Source organism: Centropristis striata, chromosome 22 (assembly GCF_030273125.1).
Source record: "Centropristis striata isolate RG_2023a ecotype Rhode Island chromosome 22, C.striata_1.0, whole genome shotgun sequence".
Lineage (NCBI taxonomy): Eukaryota > Metazoa > Chordata > Actinopteri > Perciformes > Serranidae > Centropristis > Centropristis striata.
The window spans coordinates 17664129-17684110 of record NC_081538.1 but is presented as its reverse complement, the minus strand read 5'-3'; the positions used below and the strand labels follow the sequence as shown (position 1 = coordinate 17684110).

The following is a 19982-nucleotide window of genomic DNA, read 5'->3' as shown; positions in this document are numbered from 1 at the left end:
AGAAGGAAGATATTGCGCTCATGGATGAGCCGATGGTAACATACAATGTCTCTGACTGTAGTTATCTAAACGAGGACAATGTTAAAGATACTTTGATAGCTCGGGAGTACAAGTCGAGCCGCAAGCTTCACAACAGCGGGCCTGCTAGCTGCTGTTCACCGGAGACGTGAGAAGACGTGACCTAGTTAAAGAGATGACTGATGGTACGTGCTTATACTTTATCTACACAATCCTCTTTTTTCTGGTAATAAGGGCTAATAAAATCACTAGAGCAGGCTAAGAAAGCAGCTAATAATGCTGTGTGATAACAGCAGTGTGTAACGTTAGCCCAGGTGTGGGTGTGTCTCAGGTGTCTACTGTCTCCTATAAATTACATTTATTAACATAATGAGGAAAATCAGTGTTTGAACATAATCCAGGCAGTGATTACTTTATCACCACACAACTGAGGCTAATTATTTAACAGTAATATACAAACATAATTTGTAGGAGACAGGTTTGCTGTGAGACACAAAGGTGAGGAGATCTTTAGGCTATAACAAAATAAACAGCCTAAAGTATAGTAAAAGTATAGTTAAAGTATTGTTTAAAAGATCTGATATGGTGAATCATAAACTGTGTGGTAAATATGTTATGTTTATGAATATGGGGCTGTATTAATTCCTGTGCAGTCTATCAGTTTATACACTGATCATATTGAAGCAATAATACAGAAATGATCAGGCCTCATTCAACAATGATTCAATATGATTTAGCCAGCCCAAAATGTTTGTGATGACTGGATTTTTCATTTTTGCTATCTTATTTTGTAGATGAGAAACATTTGGTCCATCTTGTGGAGCTCCATACGACTCTATGAGAGGATGCAGTGTGAGAAGCAGCAACACCAGCAGACTGCCTACTTCCTTGATGCATGTGACAGTTTAATTATGAAATAATAATAAATAAATATGAAATAATATAAAATATATTCTGTATTATTATTATATTAAAAGGGTCATTGTCTGTATATATATTTTTAATTATATGGATATGCACTTGTAAGTAAGTGTAAGTACATGTGTGCACGTGGCTCGATATTTAATATTTTATAAATATTCTTGATATTGATATTTTTTAATTACTATTATATTTAAATACCCATCATATTCTGTATTACGTCATATGTACAGTATATTTGTTCATATTTTATCATTATTGTATTCCATATGTTTTGGATACTTGTCTACATGGGCTTCTAGGCCTGTACTGTGTTGTGTATTGCTTTGATTTTTGAATTTATTGGTGTGTTATGTTGTTTAAGAGAGGGTTTTTTTGCTTTGATTTTTGAATTTAGTAGTGTGTTATGTTGTTTAATAGAGGGGTTTTGCTGTGATTTTTAATTCAGTTATTTCTTATTTTTTAAATATGTTATCTTTGATTTTTAATTGTGTTCAGTTCAATAAAGATGATGTTAAAGTCACCTCAGTCTTTGATCTCTTACGTAAGTGGTATAACCTTATGTACAAAGCACATTCACCTTGTCAGTGTGTCTGACAGAATTTTTCTAGTACAAGTAAAATGTTACAAATGACACATCATAATAGCATTATAAATTAGGATAGATAAAGTTTTAACATTTATCAAAATAAACAATGACCCATATTTTACTAGAATTCACTAAAGGCAAAAAAAAACTCGACATTAGACTTCAAAAGGATGCAAACTATTTTAGCATGATGAAAATGGGAATGACAACAGCTTTTTAAAGTTTTAATGCCGCTTCAAACTCCCTTATTTGTCATTTGGTGCATTTCTCACATCAATATTAACATTTGGACAACAGTTAGTTCAACCTCCTCAACATTTAGTCATTTGTGCTCATCATAGTAGCAGTTTCTCCTTACAACAAATTATAAATGCTTTTGGACATGCATTAATTGCTTTCATACAACTCTCTGCTGTCTTATAACATTATCATTGCTTATGTCAAGTCAGTCAAAATTAACTATACTTGTGAATGCTGAATAGTCATTCCATATAAAACTAATAGTCCTCATTTCTTTACTTGAGTCATTACATACAAAAATATAAATATATATATGCTCCTTATTTGTTTATATGCGGCCAATAATAACAACCGAACGGTGCTTCACGGCTGTCATCAATAAGTGGTGCCGTTGAGTAAATCTAACATACTCCTCCAGCTCTACGTTTGACTCCACCCACCTCAACGTCCGTTGAGCTCCGCCCCGATCTGCAGGCTGCAGCCAGGGGCTTCTCTTAATATGTGACCTGCTCCATCAATGTGAGTCACATTGACCCCGAAACACATTTTGAGATTTTGATGTGTATGTAAAGAGGAGACTCTTAGCTTCATGTCAATACCAAAATTATGTTTCTACGCCAAATATTCCATGAGATATGATCATCCAAAATTCGACTGTTCAAAAGTTAGTTTTGAGAAAAAGGGCTTTAAAGAAAATGATACAGATTCCTCCATGTTTCACATTAAAACACATTTATTAAGACTAGACTCCAAATGAACACAATATTTTTGGGTCAAAGGTGATACCCCACATCTGTATGTGTAGTCTACTCATACTGTCACACATACACGTGCACGTGACCTCGTGCACGAGCACATACACAACACAGTACAGGCCTAGAAGCCCATGTAGACAAGTATCCAAAACATATGGAATACAATAATAATAAAATATGAACAAATATACTGTACATATGACGTAATACAGAATATGATGGGTATTTAAATATAATAGTAATTAAAAAATATCAATATCAAGAATATTTATAAAATATTAAATATCGAGCCACGTGCACACATGTACTTACACTTACTTACAAGTGCATATCCATATAATTAAAAATATATATACAGACAATGACCCTTTTAATATAATAATAATACAGAATATATTTTATATTATTTCATATTTATTTATTATTATTTCATAATTAAACTGTCACATGCATCAAGGAAGTAGGCAGTCCGCTGGTGTTGCTGCTTCTCACACTGCATCCTCTCATAGAGTCGTATGGAGCTCCACAAGATGGACCAAATGTTTTCATCTACAAAATAAGATAGCAAAAATGAAAAATCCAGTCATCACAAACATTTTGGGCTGGCTAAATCATATTGAATCATTGTTGAATGAGGCCTGATCATTTCTGTATTATTGCTTCAATATGATCAGTGTATAAACTGATAGACTGCACAGGAATTAATACAGCTCCATATTCAGAAACATAACATATTTACCACACAGTTTATGATTCACCATATCAGATCTTTTAAACAATACTTTAACTATACTTTTACTATACTTTAGGCTGTTTATTTTGTTATAGCCTAAAGATCTCCTCACCTTTGTGTCTCACAGCAAACCTGTCTCCTACAAATTATGTTTGTATATTACTGTTAAATAATTAGCCTCAGTTGTGTGGTGATAAGGTAATCACTGCCTGGATTATGTTCAAACACTGATTTTCCTCATTATGTTAATAAATGTAATTTATAGGAGACAGTAGACACCTGAGACACACCCACACCTGGGCTAACGTTACACACTGCTGTTATCACACAGCATTATTAGCTGCTTTCTTAGCCTGCTCTAGTGATTTTATTAGCCCTTATTACCAGAAAAAAGAGGATTGTGTAGATAAAGTATAAGCACGTACCATCAGTCATCTCTTTAACTAGGTCACGTCTTCTCACGTCTCCAGTGAACAGCAGCTAGCAGGCCCGCTGTTGTGAAGCTTGCGGCTCGACTTGTACTCCCGAGCTATCACAGTCTCTTTAACATTGTCCTCGTTTAGATAACGACAGTCAGAGACATTGTATGCTACCATCGGCTCATCCATGAGCGCAATATCTTCCTTCTCATCTTCCTCCAAAACTCACTCTCTCCGGCATTATCTTGGCTAACTAGCCGGACCGTTAGCGTCCTAGCTGGAGGTCCGGCTGTCTCTCTCCTCTCGTCTCCTCACCTACCGGTGCGGGGAAATAGTCCATAATTAACTCCGTCCAGTTATCAACACATGTAGCACATCTGACTCTGATGAAATTGAAAACTTTTGCAATGATCTCCTCACATTAATCCATCTATTTAAGCCAGCGATCTTCACCACTATGTGAACCACGTCATCCAGCCTGTCTGTAAACAGCTGCACGTTATACTTATTTCGTTCCCACGAAATAAGTATCTCGTGGCCACAAAATACTTATTTCGTTCCCACGAATTAGTATCTCGTGGCCACGAAATACTAATTCGTGGGAACGAAATAATTTTTTTGTTCTTTTTTTTTTTTTTTTTTTTTCCCATGTCATCTCTGGGGCTCCGTAGAGGTTGACCTGATAAGTGTGTCATAACAAGTTTGCCTGTCTTTTGCCATTTTTCTTAAAAATAAAATGCATTGGAACATTAAGAGGTGTTTTTTTTTTAAATTTCCATCCAATTTAATTGAAATAATTTTTCATAGGGTATTTAAAAAAAATTCAAAACTAAATTAGAGGAAAATACAGTAATTGTAATAAATGATAAGTATCAATAACTAGTCATATTAGCTAGTTTTAGCTAATGATTTTGAGTACACACTACTAATAAATATAAATAATAAACTTAAGGTTCCGTGTTAATACAACTCAACATATTTAGTTTTAGCTTGGTAAAAGGTTAGAGTTCCATGTTAATACAATTCAACATATTTAGTTTTAACTTGTGTAAAAACTAAAGTGGTATAGGGCAACGGGTTTCCACACGATTTGCGAGTAAAGTCAACTAATCCGGGTTAACAGTGTGTGACATTCCTGAACTCTACCCCCCTCTCTCTCACACACCTGCCCTCCTCCTCAGAAGCCCCCTTGTGCAATGACAATAAAGATTATTCTATTCTATTCTATATCCTGAAATAGGCCATGATCATCTAATGAAAAAACAGTTCATATAAAATAAACACATAAAAGGCACCTTTTTCTTATTACATTTTAGTTTGTGTTTTTGACGAATACAGTAACACAGTAACAAAATGTATACATTAATGTTTATATAAAACATGAAAAGGTTTAAAGAAGGCACTTTCCACCAATATATCGGTTGCAGCACTTGGTAGAAACAAAGATATAACGTGTACACTCAGCGTGTCCTTTAATCCCCCACCCACTAATCAACCCCACCAGCCACCCTTTTGTGGGCATATGTGTGACAAGAGAATGTTCACCATATTCTTAATAATGGGAGGAGGTGGGTGGAGGTCGTGCGGCAGGTGGTGGGCGAGGACCATCTCCCAGGCATCGATCAGACGAACATTCAGTCCTTTGAACATGGTTCTCAGCACATTGTTACACTGCAGTGAATGCCAGTCACTGTTGGTTAATGACACAGGAAGCGTCAAAGCTTTGAGGTTTCCTGTTCGGATAACGACCAGTGTACCTGGAGACCTGTTCAGCAGCCGCACCACCGCCCTGCGGATGTTCTGCAGCCGCCGGATGTAGATCTCCATGGGGAAAGTGCCAAAGTGAGCCCAGACGCCAAAAACTACAACAGTGTTGGTGCCTCCGATGACACCATCCAGTTCATTGGCAATATATCGAAGCTCACTGGTTGAGACAACAACGATACGGATCGGAGGACCATGGAAGCGGGACGTCACCAAGATGTTGTTTGCATAGTCCAAGGAGATGTAAGGTCCAGCTTTTTTTGGGCTGTGCAGGTCAAACTCCTTAAGATCTGCAAGTATTACAGAGAGAACAGATGAAGCTGCAGTGCTAGCAAAATCAAAGTGTTTCCAGAAATCCCTGTGGTAGATACCTGGTAGTGCTGTGTTGAGGTATTCATAAAACTGCCTGACAGTGGAGTCTCCATACATGTGGACCACTTTGCCTTTCAGACACTGAGTGATGGCAGAGGCGTCGTTGAATTGGTGAACTGTGGTGCCATCTAGTGCTCGCCACACACCCTGGTAGTAATAGCCAGAGGGTCCAGATGTCACAATGCTGCTCTTCACCTCTGATTGATCTGAGAGGGAGTTAAAAGTGGAGTCATTTTACGTCTTTGTTAGTGTCAACATAAAAAGAAGCCATTTTATGGCTTGTATTTATTTCTTATGGACTATCCTTACTTCTGAGGGACTAGATTCACTTCTAACTGCGGGTGCCACATTCATAAACTTTTAGCCTTATGCTCCATACTCTCAGCACACTTGGGCCAAACTCTCTCTATAAGAGAATTCTACACAAAAGCAGGAAGAAAATCATGATTTACCTTGCTTTTTAGGCAACACAGTAACACTGGCCGGTCCTGAAGCCCGAATGGAGACTTTCATGTTGACACCACTGAAAAAAAGCACATCTAATAAAATATCTCTCACACACACTCAAGCTCAACATTACTATTGGTTCTACGTGACAGTGGCCTTTCCCCAGTTCTACCACATTTCAGGAAATTAAAATGTACCCGAGCCAATCTGGGGCCGCACCACAGACCACAGCAAAACTGGCCAATCAGGGACTGTGTTGTAGATGATGATGCAATATATAAAGGGTGCTGCTTGCCAAACAGAAATAGAAGCTCCTGAAAAAACAAACATGAATGCTAGCTTTAAAAAAGCTCTATGTGATAGGATGGTCTTACCAGGCTACAACATCGACATACAGTGGCAGGAAAAAGTATATAAACCCTTTGAAATTACCTGGTTTTCTGTTTTAATTTGTCATAAAATGTTTTCTGATCTGCATCTTGGTCCCAAGTAAAGACAAGCACATTCTGTTAGTCTATACTTGGGACTGATAAACTTGGGAATACATTTTCCTCTCAATGATGGCAATGATGCTGCCTGAGGCAGCGAAGCTCCCTCCACCTATTTCACCGTTTGCATGATGTTCTCATGTTGGTATGCGGGGCTTTTTTGGCTCCATACGTAGTTCGTTGTTCTTCCCTAACAATTCAACTGTAGTTACAACAGTCCTTCTTTTTTCGGAAAGCAGTGGCATCCTCCATGGTGTCCTGCCATGACCTGTTCAATATTTTGCGTATAGACTCATGAACAGATATGTCAACCACTGCTAATGATTGCTTAAAGATTTTAGCTGTGTCACAACGTGGTGAGGTCTTGGGTTTTTTATGTTTTGGTCTTGTCACTGCTTTTATTTTGAAAAGTAACTCTCCTCTCGTTTCAGATCACCTGCCCCTCCCTGTGTGTGTCACCTGCCTGAGTGTCTCCCCTAATTACCAATTGTGTTCACCTGGTGCTCCCTCCCTCATGTGTTAAATAGTCTGTGTCTCCCTTGTCCTGTGCCAGTGTGTCGTTTTTCGTCTCGCCAGCATTACCACAGTTCTTGTCATCGCCACAGTCATCTGCCTTGCTTTGTTTTCAAGTTTGTTCTCCTCGTAAGAGTGATTTTCTTTTGTAAATTTTCACAGCTTAGCTGCCCCCTTAGTTTGTTAGTTGTTTAGAATGCCTTTTGTTTTTCCTCCTTAAGAGTGATTTTGAGTTATTTAGTTTTTCTCCCTTAGATTGTTCCTCCATTTTACGGAGTGATTTTTAGTCTAGTCTTTTTCCCTGTTAGGTCATTTCCTCCCTTTTGGAGCGCCTTTTGTTTATTAGTATTTTATTTTGTCCCTTTTTCCCCCTTCCCTTGTCTAGTTGTTTGTTCCTTATCCCGTAGGATAGTTTGCCCTGAGTTTCAGGATAGTCAGGAGTTTTGTGTTTTTCCCTCTTTTTAGGGATTATTAGTGTTAGGTCTTTTAGACTGTTAATGTTCATAGCCCTTTTGTTTCCTCTGTTCGGGGAGTTCCTCTTGCTGACTAAGTACCAAAATAAAGTGCTTTTGACATACTCTATCTCTGCGTCTGAGTCCTGCTTCGAGCCCGGCCTGACAAGCTGTTACTCTGGGGTTCTCTTTTTATTTTTTATTTTATTTTCTTACCTCACTGAGCATTCTGTGTTGGGCCTTTGGAGTCAACTTGTCGGGGCACCCACTTCTATGGAGAGTAGCCACAGTTATCTCCATTTGTGGACAATTTGTCTAACTGTGGACTGAAGTCTGATGCAAAATATCAATTCTTGATCGTAATTCCCGGTGATCTCTTTTTTGCCAAGCATGGTTCATATCAGCAGATATACTTGTGAAGAACAAACTCCCAATTTTTTACTCAAATCTTGTTTCATTGATTGGACTCCAGGTTTGCTAACTCATGACTCCAGTTAGCTCTTGATGAAGTCATTAGCAAAAGAGTTCACTTACATTTTCCACCAGAACTATGAATGTATCATGGATGTGTTCAATAAAGACATGAACTATTAGAAATTGTTGTGTGGTATACCTGGGACTTAGATGCAGATCAGATCACATTTTAGAAAAAAATTCAAAGGGTTCACATACATTTGTTACCACTGTACATACAAGAAAGGAGCAAAAAACATCTTAAGATGCAATGAGTTGCATGCAGTGATGAATCATCAGATAATCATCATCTGACTTTGCAGCTGCCATCAGCTTTACAGATATTGCAGCAACTTTCTGCTCATTGTTCTGGTTTTACGCCCCACTACTTTACTGTTTTAGACAGATATTCTCCTCTTGACTTGGTTGAGACCAACTAGAGCTTAAAGGACAGTGAATATTATACACATCTGTGTATAATACCTTTTCTACTACTACTACACTACTGAATATAAAAAGACAACTGTCTGTCTGCGACCACTTTAGCCTAAGCTCACTGTGCTGCCTTGACGTGGCAAAAAGTGTGCATCTTGAAATTTCTGCAAAATCCAGATACAAATTTTAAAAGAGACAAGAAAAATGAGTATACAACAAAATTTGATTTGTATTATCTCTTAAAACTTTTGATTAAATCTTAACTGCCTGGAATTAAAATAAATGAAACTTCCCACCAAGGAGATACACACTATCAGTCCTGTCTTTCTAAGACCTCACCTTTGAAAGAGTTTGTTCTCATTGGCCTTGAGGTTTTGTTTGGTTCCTCCCATAGCATGGTTGATTCTGGCATCACAACTCAACTTTTTTGGCTTGTAGCAGAACCAAGGTTCGCCTGTACGGAGGTCAGTATAGTTGCACAATGGCTGGGTTGGACGTAGGCACACGTTACAGAAAGTAGTTTCAGAAAGTGAGCCTGATTGGAAGACACTTTTGAAGTAAATCCTGTCAGGCTGTTCACTGTTCAACCTGTTCAGCACTTGAATAGCCTCACGAGGGTGAACCAGCATCACCTGATTGGAAAGAGAACCAGAGTTGTCAATGAGACCATGACGTTCACTCTCATTCTCATTCATAGACAAGTAAAGACATTTATAAAGATTTACTTCTTTGTAAACTTTTGGTCTTCTATCACTGGAGAATTGTCCATTCAGTAAACCCCCCTCCCGATAAACTGACTGTTCAATCATAGTTTAGCTGCCACCTCTGGGCCTGACAGGTGAGGCCAATGAGGAAGTGCCTTAAACCTGCATTCTTTGTAATGGCCAGCAGGGGGCGACTTCCCTGGTTCCATTAGGGTATATTTCAATGTCAATAGGAATATGATCCTACTTCTCACTTGATTTATTACCTCACCACATTCTCAAAATGAAATCAATCGTGAGTTTCAAATCTTCTTCAATACAGCATGATGCTCATTTTGTAAATTATGGTCCAATTTGAAGTAAAGTAGACGATAAAGCAGGGTATGCTTGAGAACATGTCTACTGTATGATTGATGTGTTACTCCCACTGGGCACTGTGTGTTTCCGTCTTTACTGTTTCACAGTATATTTTAATTTCATCAAAGTTAACTGTAACATTTTGTTTGGGGGGCAGGGTTAAGTGATTAATCAGTTAGAAGATAGATTAAAAACTTCACTTTTAACATGATAATTGAAATCACCTCAACCTGTGCGTCTCCTTCCCAGAGTAAAGAGAAAACAGCAGAGTAGCTGCCATTGAGATGATCCACCACCTTCCCAACCACACCTGCACCAAGCTTCTGATTGTGCAGGCGGGCCACCAAGAAGTCTCTCCCAGACTTCTTGGGACGGCCATGGAAATCAGACATTTTGATAATAATCTCCAGCTGATCGCCGACATGCCACTGTCCTCCTGTCCTCCCTGGGAGAATGGTGAAAGTGCTGTGAGCTGGATCACTGGTCTGATCCAGGGAAAGAGGATCTGACAGAGGCGGAGCTTCAGGCCAAGCAATGGAGTCTAGTAGGAGGCGTTCCTCCAGAGCATCCTCAGGGGATCGTGGCTGGAAGGTGCAGAAGCTGTGATGCATGTTAGGCTCAGTGGAAACTTTTGGGACGATGATGGTGGAGTTCACTTTAGTCTGAGACTAGCAGGAGAGACATGGTGGCAAAGATACATCAAACAAATGCACTGAGAGCAAATTAACAAAATATGGAAAACAGAAAAGTACAAAATTGGTTTGTGGCACCTTACAACCAGGACACACAGGGTGCCGGGGCAGTAGGCTGGTATGTGGTGGTGGAGGTTTGGACTGGGTTTGAGCCTTCAGTAAGAATGGATAGAAACACATGGATCATTGTGGTCTAAAGTATAGAATATTTTCAGCCCTATTTTATAACTAGAGTCAGCTGTAAGATTGGGAGAGAAAATATAATTTAACTGTAAGAACATTACTGTTTCTGAGCCACATTGTGTTTGAAAACAATGTCTTGAAACCTGACTAATAATAAATGTTAAGTCACATTAAAACCAAGTTCTCACCTTCAGAACGTCTGTGTTATGTAGCAGAAAGGTGAAGACAAGGACAGCCAGAAAGAGAAAAATGGCAGCAAGCTCCTTTCTTGTACAAACTCTGGCTTTCATGATCGCCTTCATCTATGGCTGCAGCATGACAGTGTGGCCACTTCCTCTGGTGCTGGATTGAAAAAATAAAAATGAAACTTACACCTCGTTGTCTCGAAGAACCTTATTTCCTCCTTATGAACTCCTCTTTACACTAATAGTGTAACATGTCTGGCTTTTAATTATTAGGACTGAACTTAACTTGATACATTATCACAAGTATGAGATCATTTCTTATTGTTTATATGTTACATGTCTCCAGCTAAATGCAGAGAAGACAAAGGTTATAATTTTCGGCTCTAAAAATGAAAGATCTAAGATCAGCGCTCACCTTGGCTCTATGTCATTGACAGCTACAAATCAAGCCAGAAATCTTGGTGTAATTATTGACTCAGACCTGAACTTCAACAGCCATCTAAAGCTTATCACTAAATCTGCCTATTAACACCTGAAAAACACAGCTAGAATTAAGGGGTTTCTGTCCAAACAAGACATGGAAAAACTTATCCATGGATTTATTCTTAGTAGGTTGGATTATTGCAATGGCATCTTCACAGGTCTTAACAAAAAATCAATCAGGCAGCTGCAGCTGATCCAGAACGCTGCCGCCAGAGTCCTCATAAACACGAGGAAACTGGACCATATTACATCCGTCCTTGAATCACTACACTGGCTGCCTGTGAGTCAGAGGATAGATTTTAAAATCTTACTGCTGGTCTACAAAGCACTGAATGGTCTCGAACCAAATTACATGCTTGATCTGCTACCTCTCTATGAAGCATCCAGACCCCTTATCTGCTGTACTCTACTGCCCTTACTTTTTAACTACGCAATGTTTGACTTGTGCTTTTTATTATTTTATCTATTTTCTTATCCTGCTGAATCTTATTTTATCTTATTTCTATTTCTATTTCCCTGTTTTAATTGACTGTTTTTACTGTTTTCAGTTGTGTCTTGCTGTTTTTAATGTTTATGTAAAGCACTTTGAATTACCTTGTGTTGAATTGTGCTGTACAAATAAACTTGCCTTGCCTTGCCTACATAAATATCAACGAAAGCCTCGATGCTTCATTAGCCCTCATTTGCCCCTCCTTAAGTTCATAGAACAACTGTACTGTTGGCCTTCAACAGGATCATCATTAAACAGACAAAAACCAACCAATAAGATTCACCTTCAAAAGTAAAACATTTTTAACGACATACAATGCCTTGAGCAAATAGATTTTTTCAACACACAAATGGCGTCCTCTCTTGTTCCCTTTACACTAAACCAACCGATCAGAGTACACGTCATCATGTCCAACGCTTTCATCCCATCCCCATCAAAAAATCTTCCTGTAAGTCAACTCACCAGACTGAAGAATATGATCCAGAAGAATACAAAAAGATAGATGTTCTCTAAATTTAGAGAAAGAAATTATCCAGAAGATTGGCTTGTACAAAAGACAATAAGGATCCACAGCATAGACGAGGAAAAAAAGTCACGCCTATATTAAGGTTCAAGGTTCGTGCAGTGTGCTAATAAAAATGAATGGTTTATAGCCCTTCTAGCCAGCTAGACAACTTCCTGTAACAGTTCGGTATCTTTACTGTTGTGATGATTGAAAGGTTTACTGTGAGCAGTTTTGAGCCTTTTGGAGGCATAGCATCCATAGCATTGGATCCATAGAATCCAAATCAAAAGTCACGCCTACTTTAAGGTTCAAAATTGCACTTCCAGCGGACAACCTCCAGTAATAGGTCATCCTTTAATAGCTATATCCTGTTAAAGGGCATATGTTTCCATCTCCCAGGCAGTGGTGATATGATTCACTAAGTCTATTTACTCTGCGATTGAGAATATTTTTTGGTGCTGTAGTGTCTCCAATTCATATTACTTTATACTCTTAATTTATTTCAAAGTAATAGGTACTACACAGAAGCAGATTACTGCAAAATATAATCCACAATGCAGTGAAAATTGAAAGGACAAAGTGATACTAACAACACTCAGTACAACATTGGTCTAGACAGTCGATACACATTTACATCTCTCATGCACCCTATCAGTGCAATGACAACATGACACAGGTAAAAAGCCAAAGACTCGCCAAGGACAACACCTGAGAGCACTGAAGCCACTGTAGAGTCGGAAAAGTGAAGATATGGAGTCCAAATGTTCCTAATGTCCCTCTGTTATGACAAAGTGCCATGCATATGCCTTTTCACATAACTCTCTGAACATTTTCACATGACTTCATATCCCTTTTAATTAATTTTATATCATTTTCATGCGAACACAATCCGCCCTGTTCATCCTGTAAGATAACATGTCACAGTTGCTTCTACTTGTTCTTGCGTAGGATGCCTGCTATCTCAAGTCCTCAAGGTTGTAAGGCTGTACCTCCTTGAACAATACACACACACTCATTGTAACGCTATAAAAACTGTTAGCTCTCTTTGTCTGCAGATTCACTCTGTGCAGACCTTTTTGACTGTACCTTGTGTTCTCCTAATTGCAATTGGAATAAACCTTTTTTGCTTATACTCCAACGACTCAGTGATCTTTCCTCCTTATAACGATTTTTGCCACTACAACTTGGTGTCAGAAGTGGGATCGCCCGGGAGTCTGTCGGGATCGTCGGGACATCGGGGGTGGCCACCTGATCTACAGGATCATCCTCTAACCTCCAGTAAAAAATTCAGAGAAGGGAGGACCGACGTCCTGGGGTCGACTGACTGGCTCCGGCGCGATCCCCAACCAAACCTACACTCTCCTGATTCTGGTGAGATGTTGAATTTCCATTTTCTAAAATTGTATGATTACCAATTCTGATAATTTTGGCAGTAATGATGAATTGAATGACATTGGTAAAGTAGTATTTCTGAGTCTTTGGAGTAAGGCATTTAGAATTGGTCTGGTGTACTTTCCGTTCACTAAAACAATTTACTGCAGTCTAAGATTTACTCCTACTGAGACCAGGTTAAAATCCTGTGAAGTAGCCGGGTGTGATTCATATTAAGACCAGGTCAAAATCCTGTGAGATATATGGTTATATTAAGACCAGGTTAAAAAATCCTGTGAGATATAACAGATATATTTTATATCAAAGACCAGGTTAAAGTCCTGTGAGATATAAAGTTATATTAAGACCAGGTTAAAGTCCTGTGAGGTATAACAAAAGCAGTTTGAAAAAATAAAATAAAAACTAAATAAATAAATTAGATTAAATAACAGAAACTGAATAAAATAAAATAAATTTAAGCAAATTAAAAGAGTAAACAATGGGTTCCCAAGGCAGTAAAGTTGAACAATGTGATCCAAACAGTCCGATAATACAACAAATGAAAAAGAAATACGGCCCTGAATGTTGTGAATGCTTGCCATATTGGATAGAAAAATACGGGTTCCCCAAAGGGGGATCCTTGAGCAAAAATCAGTTGGAACAATTACGAACAAATTTACAGACAGAAAAAGATGAGTTGATGAAAAAAGGCAAAGTTAAAACTGAAAAAATCAAAGAACTTGAGAAACGTGGAATGTCTGAATGTGTGGGAGGATGAATGTGAGCACAGGGAAAGAAAGCAGGGCTTTAAAACCATGACACTGTTAAAAGCTGAAGAGGGATCACAAACAGATAAAGTTGCAAAATTAAAGATTAAATCCAAGTCTTCTCTGTATCCTTCTCTAACAGGTCATGGTGGCGGGCCTCTGAGCAGCGACACTCTCCTCGATCTGCCCCCCCCCCACAACCCGCCTGCTGACGCCGCCTCCCCTCAAAGACAGCCTCCTCCAACCCCTCCAGTGACATCACCACCAACCAGCAGTGCCCTCAGCAGCGCCAGAGATCCACAATCACCACAGCTGCCTCTGACTTTGACTCCACACCCAGGCCCAAGGCTAGCTCTGTGGGACCCCAACAACCCACTCCCACAGCCTGCCTTCTCCCCAATCGCTGACCACACTAGGTCCCACGACAGGAAGGATGACATCGGCAGGGGAGGAGAAACATTCACACTCCCAATGGTCCAAGTGATGGGACATGAAGGCGCAGCTGGTTATGTCTACCGCCCGTGGACTGTAGCCGACCTGCTCCAAGCAGCTGAACACCTCCCTAAAGCCACACAGGGAGGTCAAGTCCTCGGTGATGCAGTGATGGCCTTTATCAGAGACTTTACACCAACTTCCAGTGAAATGGGCCGCGTTATGATGAGGAAGCTGTCCGGAGCAGACTTTGTTACAAGCATCAAAGAAGCTTTCCCTCTTCACAGCGATCTCTCCAAGGTCAACGCCTGCACCCAGAAAGCTGATGAGACCCCTGAAGACTACGTCCACCGCCTGCAACAAGTGTTTGATGACCACAGTGGCATCCCTAAACAACGTAACTTCCCAGGGGACCAGATGTCAGCATATGAGAGCCTCCTGAAGCAGCAGCTCCTGAATGGACTTTCAACTGATGTCTGCCTGGCTGTGAGAGATTCCTGCATTGGTCATAATGAGTCCTCTGTCCGACTGGCCGATGTGGTAAGACATGCTAACCACGCCTACAAGCGCCTGCAAGAAAAGACTGAAGCTGAGAAGAAGAAAAGGAAAGATACTGCCCATCGAGCCCAGCTGCAGCTTCTCCACCAGCAGACCCAGCAGCCACAACGTGGACGTGGTGCACAGCAGGGTCATGGACAAAACCAAGGCCAGCGACCAGGGCCTCAGAAGCAAGGCACCTACGACCCCAACATCTGCTTTAACTGCGGTGGGACTGGACATTGGGCTAGAGAATGTCCCCATCCCAAGGCCAAGCGTGGACGCGGACGCGGAGGACCGCCTGGAGACAACGGTGGACACCTGAGCCAGACACAGGCCTCAGACTGACCGTCCGGGGGTAAGGTGGAAGGGAGGGTGCCCGCTGACCAGACGCCCAGCCAACCTGCTCCACAAAAGGGAAGTGAAAACACACACATGCACGCTTACACCACAGCAACAACACAAGATATTGACAGATGCTATCACTCATTTAGAAAAGAAAATACAAACACAGCCTGTTGGTACATATATTGCACACTTTCATCTTACTGATGAAAGTGTGCAAAAATTACCTACCATGACTTTAGAAGTCCAAGGCCAAAATATTGATTCCATTGTTGACTCAGGTGCTACTCACTCTGTTTTAAAACAATCTGTGTTTCCACACATAAGGTATAGTGGCAGAAACATAATTTCCATTGGTGCATGTGGTAACAGGATCAGAGAACAGTTCACCATTCCCATTTCATGTGTACATCCCGTACCTTTAACCAAAATTAAACACTCTTTTCTCTTCTCTGCTGTCTGTCCTTTCAATCTGATGGGACGAGACCTGGTGATGACTCTGGGAGTGGACCTCATCTCGACACCAGATGGCGTTAAAGCCGTGCGGAGAGGCTCCTCCACCTCCCCTCTGCAAAGTGACCCCGTGGTAACGTACCAATTAGCCAGTTGGCTACCTGACAACCTGCTCTATGTGTACCAATGGAAAATCCCTATTGATGTAGCACAGCCACTGACAGCACGTGCACGTGCACTGGTTAACCCGGCTTCGCAGTTTTTGCGGGCTGAGGCTCTCCACTGCACGTCACACGTGACTCATGACCATGACCTCGACTCTGAGCATGTTTTCTTTGCTGACGTCAATGACAACCTCATGACTGACACCCTCTACTGGTCGCAGACAAGATGTGCACTCTCAGTGACGTTGACTGACAAACAGTTACCCTTTTACCATGTACCAGGTTCACATCCACACATTTCACTCTCCAAACCAAATTCTGATCAATGGAGAGACTTGGGCCCATGGGTAAACTTTTGTGCGACTCTTTCCGATTGGACACAAACTCCTGACCCTGCTGTGATGTATTCATCAAAAGGGGGGGTTTACAAATCATTTTGCAAACTCAGTTTCCCCTGCCTCAGATCAGTGCGTGTACTGACTGACGCAGACAGGGTGGAAGGGGAAACTGCTGTGTTAATGTCTGCTACTGAGGTTCACCCTGCTTTAAAGGAAGTCCCTGACTCCTTATGGGCAAATGGCAAATATTAATGATTAAGAACTGCGAGCCTGTTGTCGTTACACCTAAATCTGATTACAGACCAAAGCGCTCACAATATCCGCTCAGACAGGATGCTACTGATGGCATCACTCCAGTTTTTGAGTCGTTACTAGAAGCTGGCGTAATTATTCCATGTGATAACTCACCCGTTTGCACTCCCATTTTTCCTGTCCAAAAATACAGAGAACCCCCCTCGAAACCCGAGTGGAGGTTCGTGCAAGATTTGAAGGCAGTGAATGCAGCCATTCATGCCAGGACTCCAAATGTCCCAAATCCTTACACTCTTTTGTCACAAGTGCCGCCCACCTCTCAGTGGTTCTCTGTCGTCGACCTCTCCAACGTGTTTTTCAGTGTCCCTATCGACAAAGATTCCCAATTTTGGTTTGCTTTCCAGTTTAACGGTAAAGGCTACACTTTCACACGACTTTGTCAGGGCTTTTCTGAGTCCCCCACCATCTACAATGCTGCACTTTGCACGTCTTTAGCTCCCCTGGAGCTTTCAGACGGAACCGCGCTTCTGCAGTATGTTGATGACCTCATGATCTGTTCCCCCACTGAGGAACAATGCATCGCTGACACTGTGAAACTCCTTAAACACTTGACTCAGGAAGGCCACAAAGCCAGCCTTTCTAAATTACAGTTTGTCAAGGAACAGGTGACCTTCCTAGGACATGTCATTTCAAGTCATGGTAAGACAATGTCTTGCAAACACATTTCTGCCATTCAAACCATTCCCAAACCTGTCACAGTCAAACAGATGCTCTCACTTCTTGGTGTGTTCTCATACTGTCGCACCTTTGTTCCCAATTTTTCTGAACAGGAAAAACCCCTGAGAGCTCTCTGTTATGGTACGGGAAAAACATCTAATTCACCTGTTGAGTGGACACCGGAAGCAGAAGAAGCTTTCTTGAGTCTCAAGCTCCAACTCCAGTCTCCACCGACTTTAGGTCTCCCTGATCCCTCGAAACCTTTCACCCAGACTGTGGACGAGCGTTCAGGTTGTATGACCTCTGTTCTTTTGCAGCCACATGGCGACAAACTTCGCCCAGTTGCATATTTCTCAGGCAAACTTGATCCAGTGGCTGTCGGTATGCCTAGATGTCTTAGGGCAGTTGCAGCAGCTGAAAAAGCCCTAGTGGCTTCACGGGACATAGTTGGCTATGCCCCCCTGACTCTCCTCGTGCCCCATGCTGTCACTTTGATTCTCTCTGAGCAGAAAACATCTCATCTCTCTGCCGCTAGACATCTGCGCTACCACACGTTTGCTGGATATGCCTAATGTCACTATTAAGAGATGCAATGTTCTAAATCCTGCCACTCTTCTCCCCCTCTCTGAGGACGGAGACCCTCATGACTGCATGGCCGAGCTCACATCTGCCTGCTCACCTCGACCTGACCTTTCCGACACTCCTCTGCCTAATTCTGACCTTGTTTTCTACGTTGATGGCTCTGCCTCACGAGACCCTGACACTGGTCTTGGTAGAGCTGGTTATGCTGTCTGTTCTGATCATGATGTTGTGACATCATCTCCTCTTCCTCCACACATGTCTGCACAGGCTGCAGAACTGGTTGCCCTTACTGAGGCTTGTCATTCAGCTAGAGGTAAAACTGTCACCATTTACACTGATTCTAGGTATGCTTTTGGTGTTGTTCATGATTTTGGTGCCTGTCTGCAGATTCACTCTATGCAGACCGTTTTGACTGTACCTTGTGTTCTCCTAATTGCAATTGGAATAAACCTTTTTTGCTTATACTCCAACGACTCAGTGATCTTTCCTCCTTATAACGATTTTTGCCACTACACCTCTGAAGAGTGAAGCAGACAGGTCAGGTACTCAAGGGGGAAACATTCCATAATTATCTTATGCCCATTTGATTGAGTAGGGGGTTTATCACTTATCACTATGATGTATAGTTCGGAGGAAGCTGACATTTTCTCGACAAGAAGGATACAGTGTTTTAAGAGCCCAACTCATACTGGTGGCTTAAGTTGGAAAATATTTTTTTGTTTGTTTTGACACAGAAGTGATAATTGAGTGTTTAACAGTGAAAGTGTCATTGAGAGAGTAGCAGGCAGGTGGCGTTCTTCACATCCTATTCCTTCAAACAAACAAGAATTTTTTACTTGTTGTAGGAGTGCTACTCCTTGATGTAAGTCAGAATAGTTATGGAATAATTTTGGTTCAATGCATGGGTCAACGATATTGCCTTGACTTGGGCACCCTCCCCACTGTGGGTAGCAGGTGACCTTTGCTGGTTGGGTTTCCACGTAGCAAAGTAACCTATTAATAAATGTTATGAAACTAAAATATACATTAAATAATAACAAAACATATCACTACTACCCTAGGGTACATATCACAACTACTATTTCATGTTATCTTAATCTAAACGGTTACAGGTCACTAACATGTGCTTACATTGTCAAAATGCTACAAAATGACAAAACTATAAACAGCTAAAAACAATGTGTTTGTTGGATAGTCTGTAGTGTGTCAATGTAGGCAATAGCTTATATTTTTCCTGCATGAATGCTCAAGTATGTATTGAGCAAGTTTAAGTTTTTTTTAATATAATTTAATAAGTTAAGTTTATAATTTTCAGGGACAAATAATTACATCTAGAATATGAACAAAACGTTTTTATCAAAATAAAAAATGTACAGTCTATGTGCAACAAGATCCAAGTTACAAAAATCAGAGCGTTTTATCAGATTAATGTCAACGATGGAGGAAACAAAAGACAGCGCTCAGACAAACATATTGGACTACATTGCTCTGTGTGACATTTTGCAAACTTTCAAGTCAAGGCAATATATAGCACCAAATCACAACCCATGTTCTTCAGGCATTCAGGGCTGTGAGATTTGTCCTGTTTGTCCTAGTGGAGCTGCCTTACCTTGCTGTCTAATCAGCGATTATCATCAACCAATCATATTTGGTACAATGGTGATTGGTGTGGCAAGGAGCGGAGTAATCTAGAGAGTTTGGAAACCCGACAACGCCACCTGGGGACTTCCACCCCAGGATATGAAACTGAAGGTATTAATTACTATAAGGACACAGGTAAGGGACTGAGGAGGTGTGGCTGGATGGCTGCGTAATCTTCTCTACAC

General features: G+C 40.8%; 1 protein-coding gene and 1 long non-coding RNA gene across 2 annotated transcripts; one reads left to right on the top strand and one right to left on the bottom strand.

The window, feature by feature from the left end:
* LOC131960481 (uncharacterized) lies at nt 1-1462 on the top strand. The gene is made up of 2 exons (XR_009389682.1): nt 1-203; nt 813-1462. It is a non-coding gene; the product is annotated as an uncharacterized LOC131960481 (long non-coding RNA).
* A 3704-nt stretch (nt 1463-5166) lies between these two features.
* On the bottom strand, nt 5167-10825 carry LOC131961107 (NXPE family member 3-like). Its single transcript, XM_059326375.1, has 6 exons — nt 10724-10825; nt 9885-10328; nt 8939-9231; nt 6264-6334; nt 5811-6017; nt 5167-5729 (listed from the first exon to the last, which is right to left on the bottom strand). Exons 1-6 carry the CDS (start codon nt 10823-10825, stop codon nt 5167-5169), a joined length of 1680 nt encoding a protein of 559 aa, XP_059182358.1.
* Between the last annotated feature and the right edge of the window lie 9157 nt (nt 10826-19982).